The sequence below is a fragment of the Adiantum capillus-veneris genome, chromosome 9, assembly GCF_014529385.1.
Source record: "Adiantum capillus-veneris isolate H3 chromosome 9, ASM1452938v2, whole genome shotgun sequence".
Taxonomy (NCBI): domain Eukaryota; kingdom Viridiplantae; phylum Streptophyta; class Polypodiopsida; order Polypodiales; family Pteridaceae; genus Adiantum; species Adiantum capillus-veneris.
Genome location: NC_140939.1, coordinates 117,092,658 through 117,115,196, shown reverse-complemented (window position 1 = coordinate 117,115,196; position 22,539 = coordinate 117,092,658). Strand labels below are relative to the sequence as shown.

The following is a 22,539-nucleotide window of genomic DNA, read 5'->3' as shown; positions in this document are numbered from 1 at the left end:
TTTCATATGGGCTTCCGCAACCATTTCTCTTGCCATGACATCCCAACTCTCATAAGAATTGGCGAGGGTGTAGATTAATCTAGCACACAGAGCTAGGTCATGAGTAACATGGCCAAGTATGCCTAGTCCACCCTCAGCTTTTGCCTTGGCGATGCCTGTCCATTTACCCCATTGCTAGGGTCTACCAGCAGTCAATTTATTCCTCCATAAGAATTCCTTATTGGTTTCAAAAAGGAATTCCAATTTTTTTGGAATAATTGTGGGAGTGGCAACATGAATGCTATATAGGGCGGTAGCTCTGCACGGAAAGGAATCAAGATGAATTCCCAATGCTTCAGTTTTTTTTCTTTTTTCTTGAACATAATTCCTATGTGGTAATCTTGTGTGGTAATTCCTTCCCTAGCTGGCATCCCAAGGTGGCGAAAGATGTTACCTCTCTTTACAACCTCTCTAGTCCAACTTGTAGCATCAAAGTTGTCACCTTGTGTCAAAGAAATAAGCCTTGATTTTCTATGTTGCATTGAGACCCTGACGCTGTGGCAAACACCTAGAAAATCTCCAAGGCATGCCTATCATTGTTCTCATCTTCTTGGAGGAAGAGTAATGAGTCATTTGCGAATCAATTGTTTGCCATCTTGGATTTGCAACCCTTGAATCTATCCTCTTGCGGCCGCTTCTTCCAACATTGCAATAAGGGGTTGAGTGCAGGCAGCAAACCAAGGAGAAGCTAAGGGGAATCCTTGACGAATGGATCTCTTGACTTCAAAGCTAACGACTATTCTTGAGTTGAATAGCAGTTCCGAAGAGATCATTGAAGGAGTACGAGCAGAAGTGCGACGCGAGACAGAGTCCGAGAAGAAGAGCACGACGATATGCTGAACTCGCTCTACTGTAATGTGTAGAGCATAGTGAGTTCTTATTAGGTTTTTACAAAAGAATATGTGTACATACCTGGCGGCCCGCCCACTTACCTGGGCGACCACATTGGGCTTTATACCCCAACAACCTCCTACTTAAAGTCCAATGTGGTACTTTAAGTGTGAGAGAAGCTACTATACAAGCTAATATGCAAGAGATGTAGAGAAGTGATGTACTACCCTACACCTAACTGCTTGCAAAAATGCGCAAAGCTCTCTGAGGGAAGTCCTTTTGTAAGTAGATCAGAAGGATTTTCTGTGGTGTGAACTTTGACAAGCTGAAGTTGCTTATCCTCGAGCATTTCCCTGATGAAATGATACTTCACATCCACATGCTTTGTCTTTGAGTGATAAACTGGATTGCGAGCCAATTGTATAGCACTTTGACTATCACAATATAACACAGGCATCTCTTCTTTGATTCCCAAATCTGTTACTAGTCGATTAAGCCAAATTGATTCTTTGCATGCCTCTGATGCTGCAACATATTCAGCCTCTGTAGTAGACTGAGTAACACAATCTTGTAATCTAGAACGCCATGATACTGCTCCACCAGCCAATGTAAAGACATACCCTGACGTAGACCTTCGGTTGTCTAAGTCACCTGCATAATCTGAGTCTGTAAAACCCTTTACACTTAGCTCCTAACTCCCATAGCATATGTGCATACTCTTTGTAGCTTTCAGGTATCTCAATATTCCTTTCACTGCCTCCCAATGTTTCTTACCTGGGTTTGACATGTATCGACTTACTACTCCCACTGCAAATGCAATGTCTGGGCGAGTAGCAATCATTGCATACATCAAACTACCCACTGCAGACGCACATGGAATCTTATCCATTTCAGCCTGTTCTTCCTCAGACATAGGACAATCTTGTTTGCTAAGTTTCACATATGGTGGCAATGGAACACTCAATGCCTTTCCCTTATCCATATTGAAACGTTGCAAAACCTTGTCAATATACTCTGTTTGAGATAACCAAATCAACTTCTTTGATCTGTCTCTCTCAATGCGCATACCAAGTATATGACTTGCCTCACCCATGTCTTTCATGTCAAACGATTTTGCCATCTTTGACTTCAAAGCTGAAATTTCTTCCAAGTGCTTGCCAGCAATCAACATGTCATCCACATACAAAATAAGGATCAGCCAACTACCATCCTTAGCCTTCTTTGTATATAGACAGTGATCGAACTCACTACGTTTGTAGCCTTGAGAAAGCATAAACTTGTGGAATTTATGGTACCATGCCCTCGATGATTGTTTTAAAGCCATAAAGACTCTTTAATAACTGGCATACCCAATCTTCCTTGCCTTTCTCAACAAACCCAGCTGGCTGCTGCATGTAAATTTCCACATCTAAATCACCATGCAAGAACGTTGTCTTGACATCCATTTGGTGAAACACCAAATCTAATATGGCAACCAATGCAAGAAAGCATCTCAATGTAGTCATCTTGACCACCAGAGAGAAGACTTCATCAAAGTCAATGCCTTGTTCTTCCTTAAAGCCCTTGGCAACAAGCCTTGCTTTGTACTTTGGCTGACTATCATGAGTGGTGATCTTATACCTGTAAACCCATTTACAAGGTAGAGCCTTTTTGCCCTGTGGTAATTTAACTAGCTTCCATGTCTGGTTTTTATGCAGAGCTGTCATCTCTGACTGCATGGCCAATTGCCAATTCCCGGAGTCCTTCATTTGCACTGCTTTCTTGTAACATGAAGGCTCATTGCAATCAGTCAACATGACATAGTTCATAGATGGAACAAACCTATCAAGAAGTCGCGTGATACGTCCAGATCTACGCACAATAGGTGGCTCAGGCTCAGCCACAACCTGTGGTTCCAATCTATCATGTCCTTGCTCCTCTTGAGCCCTGACATTTTGTCTTGCACGTGCAGGTCCATCTTCTTGGAAGACAACTCTTCTAATCTCCTCAACCCTCTCTGGTTTAGAATGATATTTGGCTTCATTAAAGTGAACATCATTGCTGCGGATAACCTTTCTGGATTCGGGATCCCAAAGTCTGTACCCCATTTCACCAGAATTACCATAGCCTAGAAAGATGCACTTTCTACTCTTTGGCTCAAGTTTGTTCCTAAATTCCTTTGCAACGTGAGTATATGCCTCACAGCCAAAGACTCTGAGATGCTTGTATGAGGGCACCTTGCCTGACCATACCATCTCTGCCACTAAATCCTTCTGCAAAACCTTGCTAGGAGATCTATTTATAAGATGAACAGCTGTTGATACAGCTGAACAACCCAAAACCCATTTGGCAGCTGTGCATTTGACAACATACTTCTGACCTTCTCTTGTATGGTCCTATTCATCCTCTCAGCAACACCATTTTGAGGAGGATTGTAAGGAGCAGTAAGTTCACGTTTTATACCTTTTGACTCACAAAAGTCTTGAAAGGCCTTTGAAACATACTCTCCACCATTGTCAGTGCATAAGCATTTAAGCTTCTTGCCACTCTGATTCTCCACAAGTGTCACAAACGTTTTGAAAACACTAAACGCTTCATCCTTGTGCTTGAGAAAGTAAACCCATACTTTCCTCGAGTAATCATCTATAAATGTCATAAAGTAAGAAGCTCCCCCTAGAGATAGGTTAGGCATACGTCCACACAAATCGCTATGAACAAGTGCCAACTGTGTATCTCTCTACTACTTCTATGCTTATGTGGCTGTTGTGTTTGCTTACCATATAGACAATGTTCACAGAATTCAAAATCATTAAATGAAAATACACGCAAATAACCAGAACGAGACAAGATTTCCATTCCCTTCTTGGACATATGTCCTAATCAGCTATGCCACAAAGAAACGTTAGGCTGCTCGGTTACATTGATTACATTTTTAGAGACATTTGATACATAAATCATGTAAAGTCCTCCAGACTTTACTCCATGTGCTACTGTCATAGAACCCTTGGATATCTTCCACATGTTCTGTCCAAAAGTGGTGACGTAGCCAACATCATCAAGTAAACCTGTGCTGATCAAGCTCTTTGTAATTGCGGGAACATGTCTCACATTCTTCAGCGTGAAAGAAGAGCCATTCTGAAACTTCAACTGAACATTTCCAACACCTAAGATCTCACATGTCTGCCCATTGCCTAGCCGAACATGATCTTTAGTGGGCACATAAGAGGTAAACCACTCCTTGTTTGGAGACACATGAAGTGATGCCCCTGAGTCTATAATCCAGTCACTCAGTGCATTTCCATCAGATGCTGTAAGAAGAGCTGAGTCCAATGTATTCTTCAAGAAGTAGATGTCTCTTGACACTAAACTATCATCCTCTGCAACAGTGTTTGTCACATTTATTTCTTGAATCTTCACTGAGGACTTGTTCTTCTCACCATGGTCTTCAGCTTTCTCTTTGTCTTTTTCTGCTTTCCATTCTCTGCAGTCTCTTTTCATGTGACCCTTCTTGCCACAATGGTAGCATTCTATGTCACTCTTGCCTTTAGCATTGCGGGACTTGCTACGAGACTTATTCCTCTTTCCACCTTGTACTTTTCTTTGGTCCTTCCCCTGACAACTAAGGCTATTCCTTTGCCTTTGTCCATTGTCTTTCTATTGGTTTCTTCAGTAAGCATATTTCCTTCTACACCTGCTATGTTCAAACCATCTGGAGGTGCAGAATTACTCAAAGCTGTGCGAAAAGTGTCCCAACTTTCCGGCAATGTGATCAACAGGAACATAGCTCTAACAGGTTCATCAAACTTGACACCTTGAGCTGACAACTGACTATAGATTGTGTTGAATTCATTCAGATGATTGGACATAGGTGTCCCTTCTTTCATCTTCAAGTCAACAAGCTTCTTAAGCCAGTATACCTGTGAAGCTGCACTCTGCTTCTCATAAAGATCACTCAGCTTTAACCATGCTTGATAAGCCGACATCTCGTCTGCTACATTGAAGTAAACGCTTTCTGCCAAAGTCAGCATAATGGTAGAAAGTGCCAATTCATCCATTTCGCTCCATTCATCTTCGTCCATATCTTTTGGTTTGATCCCCTTGAGCTTTATAGGTTTATCTGCTTCTTTTGTACCAACACGTGCCAAATCTGCTTCTTCCACAATGGGAAGTTGGTTCCATCCAATTTCTTGATATTGTAAAGAGCAGTGTCCTGTGATCCAGCCATAGCTACACTTCACAGTAGTTTACTTTCCTTGGAAAAATTCGGCAGAGTTTTCCTTGTAAACTGACCTCTGAACCAATATCACCCTGTCAAATGAACCAAGAAATCTTCAGATTCTGTAGAAATTTTGGTAGAGTCTCCTTTGTAAAATGGCTCTGGTGTACTCAAAAAACAGACCAAAAACAGCTCAAAAAACCACTGTCTCTCTAACACTGTAAGCTGTGGGTAAACCTGTCCTGCACCTGTACTGTCTCTCACTGTCCTGCACTATCCTGTCACTGTCCTGTAAGCATAGACTGCGACAATGCCTCAACGGCAGTAAAGCAAAGATGTAATCCCAACTGTATAACTCACAGTCAATACATCCTAGCTACCTATCTAAGGGTGCTCGAGGGATCGCTCCAAGACCTGTATCACCGAAAGGATCTCAACATTCAAGAATCCCCCAGCTAAATAAAACCTCACTCGACCCTCAACAAAGGCTGTAGTAAATCTAACAGTACATAGACTTCCCACAAAGTCATACATCCACAAATTTCCCACTGTATGTTGTAACCGTTGCGGCGGTTATTTGCCGCGTGACTCACAGCCAGCAAACCCTCAACAAACATACATCATCTCTGACAATACATCCCATGTGGAAGTACCTACAATGTCAGGATGAAATCTGGAATATCAAGCAGCAAACACAAGCTACCTGATGAACTAGTGGATGTCGCCTATAGTCTGTGTGTAGATGCGTCCGTGTCGTATGTGACACGTCTCCAAGAACTGTGAGCCATCCTTCGATGTGTAGACAGCCACAAATCAACACTCTGGGAGTGTCGATATCCTCAGGACCTGCAGTAGGCCAAAAACCCTAAATTTGCAGAGTTGGATCTGCACCTGCTGAGACCACGTAGTCAAAATCGGCCTGCGCAGAACTTTGTCGAAGCCGAACGGTGGCCGAGATGACCTCAGAATGAAATTCTGAGAACACGGGGGCCTTCGGGCTTACCCACAAGAATTTGGGCCGTGTCTTCGCCTGTCGAATCTCACTCCAATCTGAGCTGGTGACTCTGGCTACCTGCAAATGCTGCCCCGAGCCTCGATCTGAGCTCTGATACCAGTTGAAGGAGTACGAGCGGAAGTGCGACGCGAGAGAGAGTGCGAGAAGAAGAGCACGATGATATGGTGAACTCGCTCTATTGTAATGTGTAGAGCATAGTGAGTTCTTATTAGGTTTTTACAAAAGAATATGTGTACATACCTGGCGGCCCGCCCACTTACCTGGGCGACCACATTGGGCTTTATACCCCAACAATCATTTCATCAAGACTATTAACAGCTTGACAAATTTTATGGACCTAGCCCCAAAGTTTGTAGACCATGTGATCCTATCATATGCCTTATCAAGCTCCAATTAGAGAAGGACACATTCTTGTTTCTTGAACTTGGTATATTCCATCCCAACCATGGCTGCCAAGATGTTGTCATAGATTGATCCACCTTTAATAAATCCATGTTGATGAGGAGAGAAAGGATCAGCAAATAGTAGGGACATTCATTCAGCAATCAACAAGTTGTAAACCACAATCATCATTGTGATTGGTGTCCAATGTTTGAGTTGAGAGCAAGAAATTTGCTTGGGAATGAGTTTAATCAATACTTTCGTCACCCTTAATTCAAGCAAGCTGGGGTGGCCAAGAAAACCATCACTTTGGCTTCTCTAATTATGGGAGAGGGGGAATCTTGTCTTCCAATGATTTGGCTGAGGTGATCTAACATCACTTGCCCATCTCATCAAATACACAAAATTACTCGATGCATGGTGAGTAGATGCTATTATTCTACTAGGCAAAGGAGCACTCAATTTACTATCTTATATAGTTTGATTTAGCCAGCTCGAAATCACTTGTGCATCCCCAATAGAAGTGCATCCTCTCGCAATACATGATCAATTTGTATATCATCAATTGGATGAATCTCATGCTCAATTTCAGCCATATTTGGAAGCAAATTTTTAGTTCTATGAACCTCATTTGGTTGGTCTAGATGGCCATTATCTAGTGTACCACTTTGGAACGAAGGCATAAGCATATCAAATATATCTTGAGACCTAATATGACTGGCTGCATTTTACATTCAATCAAGGGATGAGCTGAATTTTCAACAAATACCACATCATGACTTGCAAAAATCTTTTTCATCAATGGATGCTACAAACGGTAGCCCTTACTTTCACTGAGTATGTCCCACAAAAATACATTTTATAGCCTTCTCTTGTACTTTGTGACATTGTTGTGAAGGCACAAGAGAATATGCCAAGCAACCAAACAAACACATGTCTCACCATTGGCTTTTGACAATTCCAAGTCTCATAAGGTGTAACAACTCTCAAAGCTTTAGTGGCACACCTAGCTAATACATAGTTTGCATACATGAGTGCTTCCATCCAAAACTTGTTAGGCAGATGCTTTCTCTTAACCATACATTGTGCCATTTCCAAAAGAGTACAATTCTTATGCTCGGCAACACCATTTGGTTGAGGTGTATGTAGCACAGTACATTGATGCATAATACACTTGTTACAAAGAAAAGAATTAAACTCATGTGACATGTATTCCTCATCACAATCCGTGCGAAGAGTAACAAGTTTTTTGCCAATGAAATTTTCAGCCATAGCCACAAAGCCCTTAAGTATGAAAAACTTTATTCTTGGATTTCAATGGATACACCCAAGTATGGGAAGTAGCATCATCCATGAAGGTAACAAAGTATACATACTTCCCAAAAGATGGAGCCTTCACATGATCACATACACAACTATGTACAAGCTGTAATTTCCATGCAGTATGAATGGAGCCATCCTTGGGAAAAGAGACACAATGCAGTTTATGAAGTATACAACCTTCACAAGCATGATTCTCAACGGAACCAAGTGTGGGGAAATTTTCATAATAACAAATATCTAATTCTCCTAAATGATTTTCTCATGTTAAACTGGTCATTTAATATGGGGAAGTGGCAAGGGAGAAAAAGCTAGAATATTGGTTAAGCTGGCAAACCGGCCACAGTAGGATTCCAAAGGAGGGAAAATAGGGATCCTAAGGGGGGGGCATCTGCAAAAGAGCAAGGTGCAACAATGGGCTAAAATGACCCTAAGGTTCAGCCCATTAACACTAGGTTGGTAACCTAACAGGACATAAAAGTGTCCTTTCAGGGTTTTGAAAAAAACCTCCAAAACCATAGTAGATCCACTCATTTTGTAAAATCCTTTCATGAGGTTATAGTTCAAGGCCTACTACACATGGAAAAAATAAGAAACTTGTAAAATTTCTCATCTTTTGGTCACACCAAGCCTCCAAAGTTGATGGACCAGTGCATTTTCATCAAAACAGTAATTTCTTACGTTTTGTTGCATAAAAATAAGATTAGGGATTTTTGTAGGACTTGAGATAAATTCCCTAGTTAACTTCAATGGGTTGGTGATCAGAACATATGATTGCTTCTCACTCACTATTTTTTGTTTTGCCAAAATAAATAGGTACAAAAAAGTTGAATTTTTACCATTCTGCAAACCTATCATCAAAGTTTCTATAGCCACACTCAATACAAATTATATATGCATGTTTTCTTAGTTCCCTATTGTTCTTTATGTTCATAAGGAGCCATGGAGCATGTCAAAAGAATAATACATCTCTTACCAAGGGGAATCTTGGGGACAAAGATGAAGTGCTAAATACAGCAAACATGAAAAAATTGGGTTCAACACTATGAGTTGTAGAATCCCATAGAAACTATTCAATATCTAACCAATTTGATCCTTATGACTAGATATGGTTACTACCTACAAAATGCATGTAGTTGTCAGAAGAAATTAACAATATTGAAAAAGCTATACTTGATATACTAGAATGTTTCGTTTTCTTCTATAATTGAAAAAATCAACCATCGTTGTATACTATGTAAAATAGGGTATTAGGTGCCCCAAAACTCAAGGAATATTAGCTTTATGTTACAATATGCGACATAGAAAATAAAAAATGCATTTGGACATCATGAAATCCACCAAAAAAATCATAGAAGGGCTAAAATTGGCTAAAAAATAGGATTTGACAATTTTTGTAATTTGGTCATAACTTACAACTTTAATATTTATTTCTCCCTAGAAGCATCAGAACATGTTGAGGCCTACTAAAGATAGTTCTCTAGCATTATAGACCTCACGAAAATGAATTCTAGAGTGGTATAGTTGCAAAAAGTTGAAAAAAGCCAAAAACAGTACCCGTTTTTTCACACCGTTTAGGTTGTGAAATGTTGTGCAAGGACAAGGTTAAAGATGGAATTGATATTCCAAAAAAATGTCGAGTTTTTTTCAGCTCATGAGACAACTTTCTAGATAGGTAGCACCTCAAAATACATTTTGAAACTCTTGACATAATTCAAGGAAAATGGTCACTTAACAGGACATAAAAGTGTCCCATTACCAACCTAGTGTTAAAGACTTCCAAAATGCTAAGGTTGTGTCCAAAGGCCAAACACTAGGGAGATTGGATGCTTTGTGTGTGTCCCAAAAAGTCTTCATAATCCCTACATAGGAGGGGGCGAGCCTTGCAAGTAGAGGAATAAGAGATAAACACACACACACACACACACACACACACACACACAAGATCCCTTTACACAAAGGGAATGAGGGACACATGTCAGCTCCCTAGCCTAGATGCCCACAAGGTGTACTCAATCCTATTGGATGGCCATGGAGGTGGACCAATGAGAATTAGGCTATACTAAATCTGGTTTAATTATTTTAAAAACACTTAATAAAAGAACCAATAAGAATTAAGCTCTCTAGAAGACTGTTGGACAGTCTCCCAAGGGGTCCAATGAGCATTCAACAGCCGAATGGCTTGCTTGATTCCTATTGGCTATGAGGCACGGTCCAATTAGAGTTTAGTTGCATTTATTAATTACCTAAAGCTCTCACAAAATGGGAAATGGGGACACATGTCATAAGACTATCACTTATGCTCCTGAAATCTTATTGGCTAAGCCTGGGGAGGTCCAATGGGGTGTCTGCATGAGCAAATAGCAAGAGGGGTCGACCAAGAGAGAGGGGGGGCTGATTTTCTCAAGGCATGATTGCATTACACACTCATACTAGTCTCTGTGTGGAGACTTAGAAGACTCTCTCTCTCTCTCTCTCTTCTCAAGCTTACTAGATGTATTCGACCATGCGCCCAGATTATGCAGGGAAAACCAGCGATACTTTTTAAGAGCAAAGGGTTGGAAATCTTACCACCTACTCCAAGCTTGCGAGAAGGGAGGCCTACACCAACAACTCTTGGCTTTGTGATGCAAATCCAACCAAGAGCCAAGCTTCAATGCATGCTCATCTATTCTACCATGCTAATTACTAAGCTAAGCTATGCTAATATGAGTGATTATGTCAGGAGATGTACATCTTTCTTGTAAGACTACTCCTTCTTCCTCTCAATCTACTCGCATACCCCACTAGCTCTCACCATCTTCAAAGGTGTGTGAGGTCTTGGGTTTGAGATCGTGAGGGAATTGAGGTTGTGTTTGATAAGTGTTTTGCTTAGTGCTTGAAGTTTCCATCTTCATTGCACTAGCTAATATTGAAGGAACACAAAGGATTGTATTGTAAAATGTCACTCTTGATGGGAGAAACCATAATACAAAGCCTTTTGGAGGGGGGACCACGGCTCCATGCAAATTCGGTCCTCAATTGTTGTCAATTGCTTAGTTTCTCTCTCTTTTGAAGTCTTGTTCATGCTATCTAACTAGGTGTTATACGTTTTGTTGCTCTCTCCACCCAAGCACTCTTGTTATTTCTCATTAGGAATCTATTCTAATGAAATATTCACCATGTTCATGCTATTTTCCACTACAGACAAGTTACTAGGCCATTAAATGCTACATTGGTATCAGAGCACAAGGTTTCTCTTTTCTTGCTCAAGAAGGGAGGTCCTCAAGCTAGCTATAAATGGTTGGTATTATTAATTGCATGTGAGTAAGTAGAATAGGGATTTTTCAACCTTGCAGTGCGTCTGCCTTTGTGCAGTTAACGGGGCATCACCGTCGCTCGAGAGCTATGGACTTAATAGTGGAGTCCTATGGGGCTTGCCTATGGCTTAACCACTATTGAGCTATTAGAAGCTTGACAGGAGCCGGTGTTGTTTTGGTGTTGAACAACCCTCTCTTCTATTCCTTGCAATTAATGGTATTCGAGCCACGGGTACAGTAGCTTGAGTGCTTTTTCTAAAGGGGTAAAGAGGAGTAGAAACTAGGGCTTGAAGTGCCAAAGTACACCTAAAACGTTTACACCTAAAAGTTGTTAGAATGAATGACAATAGTAAAGAGAGTCAAATTGATGTTGATAACTTTGATTTTGCTAATGAGCAGGCTACTAATGATGCCCTGATGCTTGTCAACTATCTTGTTTCTAGGCTTCAACGAGCCATGGGCAATCCATCCCTCCAAAGTGAAGTGCAACGGCAGCTTTGTGCTCATGGGATTCTCCAAACTCCCCACCATGACGAGAGATCACCTAGGAAGCCTCCTGGCGAGACTTCCAAAAGAGGCCTCTCTCCGATTCAGGAAGAAGAAGAGGATCCATATGAAGGGCTCAGAAATTTGCTCCTTGATGATGCATCTCCTTCTGAAAGGAGAATTCAAGAGCCCCCACCAAAGGAACAAGAAAGAAGTGAGTCTCTTGCCACCTTGGCGGAGATGGCTCCACGAAGACGGTGGGCTAAACGCTCTCCATCACCTCCAAAACGGAGAAGACCATCACATACTTCTCCACACCATACTTCAAAGAGGGATGACAAAAAGCAAGAGAAGAAAAAGGTGAGAAAGACGACACCCTCTTCTCCATCTTCTTCATCCTCTTCCTCTTATGAAAGTGATGGTGAAGACAAAGAAGATCAAGGCAAGAAAAAGGTGAGAAAGAGGTCACCGACTTCTCCATCTTCCTCAAATTCTTCATCTTCTAAAGAAAGTGATGGTGCAACCTTTGAACCATCAAAAAGAAGAGGCCATAGGAATCCTATGCCACGTGGAAGAGGTTGTCCAAGCTCAAGAACTTCAAAGAGGGAGGGAAGAGCATCTCTTTACTTACCTACGATGGCACCTTTGGTGCTACAGACAAAGTCTTGGCCTTTATCCAACAGTTCGATGTGGCGTTTGGAGATGAGGGCTTTACAGAGTCCTGTAAGCTATGCCATGTAGCTATGCACTTTCAAAAGTCTACCAGACAATGATGGTCTAGCCTACGGGCCAACGGTGAAGCTTCATGAACATGGAAAGCTTTAAGAGTTTCCATTATGAAGCAGTTTTTGCCCACAAATGCCAAAGACAAAGTACTCACCGAATGGCAAAGCTTGAAGCTCTCTCCCTATGAATCCATTCACAAATATGAGGACAAGGTTTGGGACTTACAACTCAAAGCCACTGTCTTCAAGAAATTGGATTTTGGAGAGCAAAAGCAACAATTTCGTGCGGGCTTAACTGAAGAAATGGCAGAGTATGTCAACTCCCAAATGCCACGCACCATATCGGCGGTTATACACCATACTATGGTGGCTTCTCGAATCAATTTCCAAATGCAGGCTAAAAGAAATTTTAAGCCCACAGAAAACAAGGGTTCCAATGAGCCTAAGGGGAAGGAAAATGTCCAAAAGTCTCATAAGGGCAACTCCAGCAAAGCTAAGGAGAAGGGAGTTTACAAAGGCAAAAACAAACTCTCTTCTAAAGACCTTGAGCACTATCGCAAGGATAACCATTGTTTCAAGTGTGGCCAGCAAGAGCATGCGTACCGCGCTTGTCCCCAAAAGAACACATGCCACAAACCTCCTAGAGCTACCTTGGTCGAAATCCAAGCGGAGGAAACTCACCCCAAAGGATCTCCTCTATGCCATGCTTGGGGAAAGGTAAGAGAACATGATGCTTTTATTCTCTTTGACCCTGGCTCTACTCACAATTTCATATCCACAGAGTTGGCCACCAAGCTAGGCATACAAGCTTACGAGATGGGAGATGTCCTACCCGCAGACAGTGCTTTCAAGGGGCAAGAAGCTTCAACCACTCCCTCAATCGGGAAATTGAGGATCCATGTCCAAAGCTATGTGTACAAAGAGGACTTCTTTATCTCTCCTGTCAAGCATGAGGATGTAATCCTAGGGGCACCATGGTTTGATCGCATGGCTACCAATGTTAAATTCCCTAAAAGAAAAATCTACTTTCGGTTCAGGGAAAAAGATATGTACATAGATGCCAAGCAAATGGGTAACACCATACCCATTGTACATACACAAGCTTTCAATAAGTCAATAAAGAGCTCTATTTCCGTGTACATGATTTTTGTTAAAGATTCTCAAAATGAACCTAATGTTTTAACAAAAGAAATTAAACACACTCACAAGGAATTAGAGTTATCCAATTTTCTCAAGGGGTTTCAAGATGTCTTTATTGACGACATCCCTTGTGGGCTACCTCCTAAACGAGGCAACGATGACCATGCAATTGAATTCCTTCCAGGAAGTTCACCGCCTAATAAACCTCCTTATAGAGTTTGTCAAGCTCAACAAGAGGAGATTATGCGGCCAGTGCATGAGTTAGTTGAGAAGGGCATAGTTAGGCCTAGCTCATCTCCATTTTGTTCTCCTGTGCTATTGGTGCAAAAGAAAGACGGCACATATCATATGTGTGTTGACTATAGAGCACTAAATAGGATCACTATCAAGAATAGGTTTCCCGTTCCACGGGTAGAAGACCTATTTGATAAGCTACAAAGGTCCACCTACTTCATTAGAATTGACCTAAAAAGTGGCTATCATCAAATAAGGATAGTTGATCAAGACATTGTAAAGACCGCATTTCACACTACGTTTGGTCTTTACGAATACATTGTCATGCCTTTTGACTTGACCAATGTTCTAGCCACATCCAACCACTTGATGGAGAAGCTATTCAGGCCTCACCAAACCTTTACTGGAGTGTTCTTTGATGATATCATCATCTACTCTAATTCATTAGACGGACACAAGCACGGGCCTCCAGGTAATATTTCAAGTTCTAAGAGAGAATAAACTTTATGTTAATAGAAAGAAAAGTGAATTTTTCTTACAAGAGATTCGGTATTTAGGTCACATTACCTCTCAAGATGGCATCCAAATAGACCCATCAAAACTAGAGGTAATAAAAGGATGGCCTAAACCAAGGAATCTTCATGAACTAAGAAGCTTTATAGGTATGCGTGCATACTATAGACGCTTCATAGAAAAGTTCTCACTAATAGCGATCATTACATGACCTAACAAAGAAAAACTTTAGGTACACATGGTCTGCCAAGGAGAACAATGCTTTCGAAAAGCTTAAAGAAAAGCTTATCTCTCAACCTGTGCTTACACTAACGGATCTCTCAAAGCCATTTGAGGTCCAATGTGATGCTTGTGGTGATTGCCTTGGAGCTGTTTTGCTCCAAGAAGGGCACGCCATAGGCTATGAAAGTCAAAGGTTCGACCCTGTTGAGCAAGCACTAGGCATATATGAAAAGGAACTCCTTGCAGTGCTAGATGCCTTAGACTCATGGAAGCACTATTTATTGGGGACTCCTTTCATTCTGCAAACGGATCACCAAAGCCTTAAGTACTTCATGACGTAGACCAAGCTCTCCAACAAACAAATGAGGTGGGAAAATTTCCTTTTGCAATTTCACTTTCATATTGCTCACATTGCTGACAAGCATAATCAAGTAGCCGATGCACTCTCAAGCGGCCGAGAGTGAATGCGGTTTCCATAGCAACTCACTATGATCTATCTTCTATGATAGATGAGTATACTATTGATCCTGATTTTAGAGATGTGATTTCAGCCCTTGCACTAGGGAAGAAAGAGGAATCATTTACAAGATGTTTATCTTCTCTATGGCAATAGACTATGTGGTACTAACTCACTCCGTGAGAAAGTAGTGTATGAATCTCATGCTCCTCCTTATGCAGGACATAGAGGGATTGAGTCTACCCTAAAGGGGATTGAAGCATATTTCTATCGGCCTACCATGAAAGCAAACATACAAGAGTATGTTTCTAAATGTGTGGTATGCCAAAAGACAAAGTTTGATAGAAGGAAGCAACCTGGATTGCTTCAACCTTTGCCAATCCCTAATTAACCATGGGAGAGCATATATATGGATTTTATCTTTGGATTGCCTAAGTCTATCCATGGGAATACGGGAATATGGATGATAGTAGACAGTAAACAAGCTCATTTTATACGTGTCAAAAAGACTATCAAAGCCCATCAAATGGCAACCCTCTTCATTTCACAAATCTTCAAGTACCATGGCTTGCCAATGTCCATAGCGTTGGATAGGATCCTAGAATGACCAGTAATTTTTGGAAGGGTCTCTTTGAGAATTTAGGAAAAAGGCTAAACTTCTCTTTGGCCTATCACCCGCAAACAGATGGCCAAAGTGAAATAGCTAACCTAACAATTCTTGATCTACTAAAAGCCTATGTAACGGAAGTAGATCAAAGATCCCAATGGGAGAAGTAATTACCCTTAGTGGAGTATGCCTACAATAACATTGTGCATACTTCCACGGGAAAAGCACCTTTTGAGGTAATTGAGGGAAGACCAAAAAGTCCCCTGCTACTTAAGGTACACAAGAAGATCTTCGTTGTAGATGAGTATAGCCGAGACCTACAAGAATCTTTCCAAAAGATTAAGGATGCTATCTCTATCTCACAACAAAGGCAAAAGTTTGTTGCTGCTGACAAGCACAGAAGAGCCCAAGCCTTTAAAGAAAATGATTGGGTCTTACTCAAATTTCCCAAGGCTCGATTAAGGCACACGACGGCCAAGACAAGATACTAAGAGGCGGTAAGACTATCCGACAATACCTTATATTAAGTTTAAGAAATATCCTTTTGAAGATGCTAGATGGATGCAAGGCATACAACTAAAGGATAACCTAAACCTTGTCAATGCTTACAATGCTTCCCTAGAGTAAGCAAATGTACAAATGTTAAAAAGGAACAAAGTTTTTGTCTTATAAGACTCTCTTTTCCTTTATTGTGCACAAAAATGAATTAGTATGCATGCTTAGATCAAGTTTGCGGAGACGACATCTCTTGAACACCAAGTAAAGCTTGTCACTTTACTATGGAAGATTGATAGGACTAATGTGCAGACATGCTTGTGGCAGCTTAGGCTCTCAAGCACCAAATAGACTAGTCATCTATTCTGGAGCGATGTCATAGGGTAACATAGGGATCCTCTACCCACTAGGAAAAGGACTAATGAATATGCTTTATCTTCTCTACCCCATAGTCGAGGACGACTATGATTTCAAGAGAGAGGTAATGTCATAAAAACTAATATCTAATTCTCCTAAATGATTTCCTCATGTTAAACTGATCATTTAATATGGGGAAGTGCCAGGGGAGAAAAAGCTAGAATATTGGTTAAGCTGGCAGACTGGCCACAGTAGGGATCCAAAGGAGGGAAAATAGGGATCTTAAGGGGGGGCCATCTGCAAAAGATCAAGGTGCAACAATGGGCTAAAAAGATTCTAAGGTTCAGCCCATTAAGACTTCCAAAATGCTAAGGTTCCAAAATTCAAAGGTTGTGTCCAAAGGCCAAACACTAGGGAAATTGGATGCTTTGTGTGTGTCCCAAAAAGTCTCCATAATCCCTACATAGGAGGGGGCGAGCCTTGCTAGTAGGGGATGAGAGAGAAACACAAACACAAACACACACACACACACACACACACACAAGCTCCCTTTACACAAAGGGGATGAGGGACACATGTCAGCTCCCTAGCCCAGATGCCCACAAGGTGTACTCTAATCCTATTGGATGACCATGGAGGTGGACCAATGACAATTATGCTAGAGTGAATCTACTTTAACTAATTTAAAAACACTTAATAAAAGAACCAATAAGAATTAAGCTCTCTAGAAGACTATTGGACAGTCTCCCAAGGGGTCCAATGAGCATTCGATAGCCCAATGGTTTGCTTGATTCCTATTGGCTATGAGGAACGGTCCAATTAGAGTTTAGCTGCATTTATTCATTACCTAAAGCTCTCACAAAAGGGGAAAGGGGGACACATGTTAGAAGGCTATCACTTATGCTCCTAGAAATCTTATTGGCTAAGCCTGGGGAGGTCCAATGGGGTGTCTGCATGAGCAAAGAGCAAGAGGGGTCGACCAAGAGAGAGAGGACCTGATTTTCTCAAGGCATGATTGCATTACACACTCACACTAGTCTATGTATGGAAAAAGAAGAGACTCTCTCTCTCTCTTCTCAAGCTTTAATGGAAAGCTTACCACCTACTCCAAGCTTGTGAGAAGGGAGGCCTACACCAACAACTCTATGCTAATATGAGTGATTATGTGAGGAGATGTACTTCTTTCTCATAATACTACTCTTTCTTCCTCTCAATCTACTCTCATACCCCGCTAGCTCTCACCATCTTCGAAGGTGTGTGAGGTCTTGGGTTTGAGACCGTGAGGGAATTGATGTTGTGTTTGATAAGTGTTTTGCTTAGTGCTTGAAGTTTCCATCTTCATTGCACTATCTAGTATTGAAGGAACACAAAGGATTGTATTCTAAAATGTCTCTCTTGATGGGAGAACCATAATACAAAGCCTTTTGGAGGGAGGACCAGCTCCATGCAAATCCGGTCCTCAACTATTCTCAATTGCTTAATTTCTCTCTCTTTTGAAGTATTGTTCATGCTATCTAACTAGGTGTTATTCTTTTTGTTGCTCTCTCCATCCAAGCACTCTTGTTAATCTCATTAGGAATCTATTCTAATGAAATGCTCACTATGTTCATGCTATTTTCCACTACACACAAGTTACTAGGCCATTCAATGTTACACAAACCAACCACCATATCATGCTTTTGTAAATAAACCAAGCTATTGAAGTTTAAATGATTTAAATGTGCATGCCATAACTCGATTTCAGCCATAGAAGGAGTACAAACAAGCAAGGAATTTGAGGCATGTCTTTCATAAGTATCCATGCAATACAAACCATTTCATAATGTGCTCTGCAGACATCATAATAGGCTATGGGACTACGTGAAATACCATCATCATGGTGAAATGATCTTATTGGTTGAATGAATTGCTTCTGTTAAAGCAATATGAGTGTTACTTGCATACTATCCCTATTTAAGATGGGGAGTGTTTGCAGACGGTATATACTAGCCCTATGTATTAGATAAGTTACTCCCATACAACACATCTATCTAGGTTCATACTTTGCTTCCTTAGTAGCTTTGGGAATAGATGTGTGTTGGTTGTAATAGGATAGGTCATGTGCACTCCCATATGGGACATCTGTTGTGTGATGGTGCACAAGTATAATAGGGACAGGATAGGGGAGATCGAATACTCATAGACATAGTGTCACCTCCATTTCAAATCTTTTGTTTCATTGTTGCCGTTATCTTTAGGGTTATAAGTGTAGGAAGAGGAAGCTTCACACCCATCCTTGAAAAGAATTCTGTTGGTTGTTCAACATCCAATTCACCTCTATCACCAAATATTTTTCCAATGCGTCCATAGCGGCAAATAACATCTTCCAAGAGATACTTTCATACCACTTCTTTGCTCTTTGTTCATCTCGCCTTGAGAAATGTCACTTCGGTCTCCTCCAAGATTGACCACAACTGGCTTCTACAGCACCTACGTCTGAGTAAAACCAAGTAGCTATACTGGCTACCAATTCTGAATCTATCCATCTGCATGTGTCGCTAGTCTTTTCTTAGTCTCTCCCTATGGCTGTCGTCAGGTCTCCTCATGTACTTGCTCTTCATCCACTAGCTTCAGTGTGGTGAGTGAAGGGTATTATCTCTCTAGTCAAAAGACAATGCAACCCATAAATAGGATTTAATTTTTCCTTCATCTTGTCCAACTCCTCCTCTAAAGTAGTTATTCTAGCTGCTTGGTTCAGTAGTTCGTCTTGTATGCTACTCCCCCCACCTTCTGTGAGAGAATTTTGGACCAAAAGATAGGTGTAGTCCTTGGGGGGAGATTGAATCAGGTCTGTGGACTTTAGTTCTTTGTTTGAAGACAAAAGCACCTTCGTTGTGCCATCCTGTATCTTCGTTGATCTCGCAAGATCTCGATTGGTATCCAAAACGGTTTCGAAGGTCCTGAGTGCTGGTTTCCTTGCAGATGGAGAAAAAGGTTTTGTAACTTAAAACCAGATAGATATAAAGCACTTACAAAAGGCTCAACCTAATTAAAGAAAGCTTCAAAATTGGAAAACCAAGAAAGCCCTACCTGTAAGAGCATGTAATAATAAAACAGTTTCTAAAAGTGAATAGCACACATTTCCTTGTTAAAATCAAAATGCAGGAAGGGAGCAAAAAAGGCAACTTCTACGACTCCAACTATGAGATCTAAAAGTCGGCAACATTAAACATTTGCTACTGAGGCAACATACTAAAACTTTCACTCATGGCCACTACCACTCAGCCTCACTCACTGCCGTTGTGGAGTCAGGATCTGAAGGCCACCCGACTCTTTCAAGAGACAGGGTCAAGAACTCTGGAAGCTGTGTAGCACAGAAAACCGTCCTTTATTGTAATTTCCACAGCTAAAATTAGAAAACCCCAACTAGAGTTTGGGATTTAGGCCTTACTAGAAGAAAACATAAAATTTCACACATCCTAGTGTAAAAACCGGAAAATCCGTCATATTTTGACCCGAAAACCAGAAGAAATTCAGCTTTGTTCTCTTTCTCACTGGTTGGGATTTTTGTTTAATGTGAACACTGTTAGAAGGGCCTATTTTCAACTTTCCCTTCCGAATCTCTTATGGAACAATGCAATAAGAAGACATACTGCATGAGAAGTTTAAGTAGAACCTCCCGACGTATAGAAGGGCAATTTTTACACAGGCCCTAATTCTAACGACAGTTGGTTCGTGAGACTTTTTTCTCTTTCTACTACTACCGACACAAAAATCCCAACAGTAACAGTAACTAAGAGTAAGCTTACTTGGGAGCTGGAGACGATGCCTTGTCTTGTGCATAGTATATCGAACCTTGTTGTAATTCCCATTGATCCAAATCTTGACCTTGATTGCCACACACATTCGATTACATTACAGACTTGCAAATTACTTAAAGATTACACCAAATTAACACCAACCTGCAGTCATGATGGTGCACGATGTGCAATCATAGAAAGTTAGGTAAGGAGATCTAGCTCCGCTTGCTGTTGAAGACACAGATCTGCACGCGCACTTGCTGCTTCATATGAGAGAGAAGCAGATGTGCGATGAAGGAAAGAGAAGCAGATATGTGCACTGGAGATGAGAGAAATTGACGTGCATAGAAGAGGAAGGCAGTGGGCCAGGCCTTCTAGAAGAGGCAGGCAGTGAGCCGGCGGGAGAAGGCCAGGCCCAATGGAGACAAGCTAGGGGGGAGAAGAAGGCTGATCAAGGCTGGAGCCTTCACTTATACTGGGAGAGTCTGCTTTGCCTTGGAGGCACTGATCACGTGTTAACACTGCTTCACAATGAAGTAGTGCTCGCCAGGGCCAGCTCCCCATGCAGCACACCGCCCCCCCCCCCCCCCCCCCCCTTTCACATCCAGAATCTTGCCTAGATTATGAGGTTGCCTTGACAAAAATTTGTAAATATTTAAAGGTTTTAATGTAAAAATCTATTAATCTTTAATTTTTGACCTAAAAACCGGCAAATGTTCAATTGTGCCCTTAGTTTCTTTAGTTAACCGGTTCTTCACCCTGCCCTGCGTCTGGCCTCACATACTCACCTTCTTGCCTCCCAACCCCTTTCTCGCCTTCTCTCACCTTGGCCAAAACCTATTGCTGCGTGACAACTCAAACGATTGGTGAGAGAGAGAGAGAGAGAGAGAGAGAGAGAGAGAGAGAGAGATGACAAACACACCATGAGAGTTTTGAGGGTAAGAGAGACTCCCAATGCAAGAGATCCATAATGATACAACCGCATGCCTTCAAGGTGAAAGTGTCCGTGATTGCATTTAGAGAGATACCCTCTCTTTGCATCTGCTAAAACTAGTTTGCCTTGATTGCTTCACTATGTATATGGTAAGAAGTAAAAAAGTGATAGTGCTTGCCTTCAAGGTACGTAATAGGTGATTGCATCTCGAGAGAGGCTCTTTTCGCTTTGAAAACCGTTCAAGCTTCTTTGCCATTCCGATGTTTAGCAGGATACACTCAAGTCAACACATGGTTTAGACATTGAGTAGGCTTTCCTACTCTACTACATGTTATGCAGTCCAAAGTGCTTCTTGCTCCAAATACACATGAGGCACTCATGGAGCCTATAAGAATAGTTTGAGAGAGTGGGAGATAATTACAACTCAAGGATCGAGAGTCCCAAGGCTACACCGCAAACAGTTTTGGTACTACAAGGGCTCTTAGGAGAGACACGCCTAGATGATAGATAGATGACACACATCATGGTACACATGTTTTGTTCCATAGCCTGACGTCACATCTATCTCTCAAGTGAACTTGTTCTCTTTAAAGGCTACCTACAAGGGCCATCCTCATCCAAAGATCTTTTCATCAGTAGACAATCTTGCCTTATTGTTTGGTCCACATCCCTCATGGAAAGGATAATTTAATTCCTTGGTGCGTGCTTGCCACCTATTGTGTCCTGCTTAGAACCTAAAGAAACAAAAGCTAGGCAAGAATCAGATCACGAACGCCAGCATCTTGATGATGCCACTTGCTTCAAGATGTAAGCATCACCTTTGAGACGAAAGAATAGGTAACTAAGTTGGAGAGATGCACTCGCTCAAAACAACCTAGAGCTTTAATTGATTCACTCTAGACATGGTGTGAATTAAAGAAGAGGAGTAGTGTTTTATCTTTCACCTCATATCATCTCTTATTTTGGAGGCGGTGTAGCATCTCTCCACAAAGCTTTTACCAAAAGCTCCACGACCTCACAAGACAAATGAAATTTGACATTAACGAATATGTGGAGGATAAAATTTGTAAACAATAAATTTAACAGATGGAGGAAGATGCATTTCGTGAATTGGAAGTTTTGTGCCCAATTTATTAAAAAAACAAAAAATCATACATACGTATGGTGTGGAGTTGACACCATTCTCCACATATTATACCGTAGGGAATGTGCCCTTCCCTCACCACTTTTATCCCCTCTAGTGTTGAAGGGGGACTTATGCTTCTCTTCCAATGTTGGAAGGACTTTCTTATTTCAAAAATCTTGCAAATGGACGAGGAAGAACTCATTATCGTTGATTTATGTTGGCTTGTGATATTCTAATTGTCACACTATGGTCCACTTTCAAAGTGTCCCTTCGTTCGACATCACAGAAGTTCTTCAACCTTTATCATGTTCATCTACAATCTTTTCAATAAATCTGATGTTGATCGAGTGTCAAATGTTCCTTTTGTTGTTCCACCACCAAGTC

General features: G+C 41.3%; 1 protein-coding gene across 3 annotated transcripts in view; it reads right to left on the bottom strand.

Moving 5' to 3' along the window:
* The window catches only part of LOC147451047 (uncharacterized), a 57,326-nt gene extending 36,657 nt beyond the window's left edge, over positions 1-20,669 (bottom strand). For 2 of the 3 annotated variants that reach the window (XM_086520004.1, XM_086520003.1), the window contains exons 1-2: positions 20,258-20,669; positions 20,105-20,183 (exon numbers count right to left, since the gene is read on the bottom strand). Coding sequence is in view for 1 of the 3 variants with exons in the window: in XM_086520005.1 (XP_086376131.1) it covers positions 18,913-19,270; positions 20,105-20,183; positions 20,258-20,267 (447 nt within the window). In the remaining 2 variants the exon portion in view is untranslated. Of the gene's footprint in view, positions 1-18,173; positions 19,271-20,104; positions 20,184-20,257 lie in introns of those variants that run through there. The other variant, XM_086520005.1, reaches the window with a different exon arrangement.
* Positions 20,670-22,539: the final 1,870 nt, after the last annotated feature.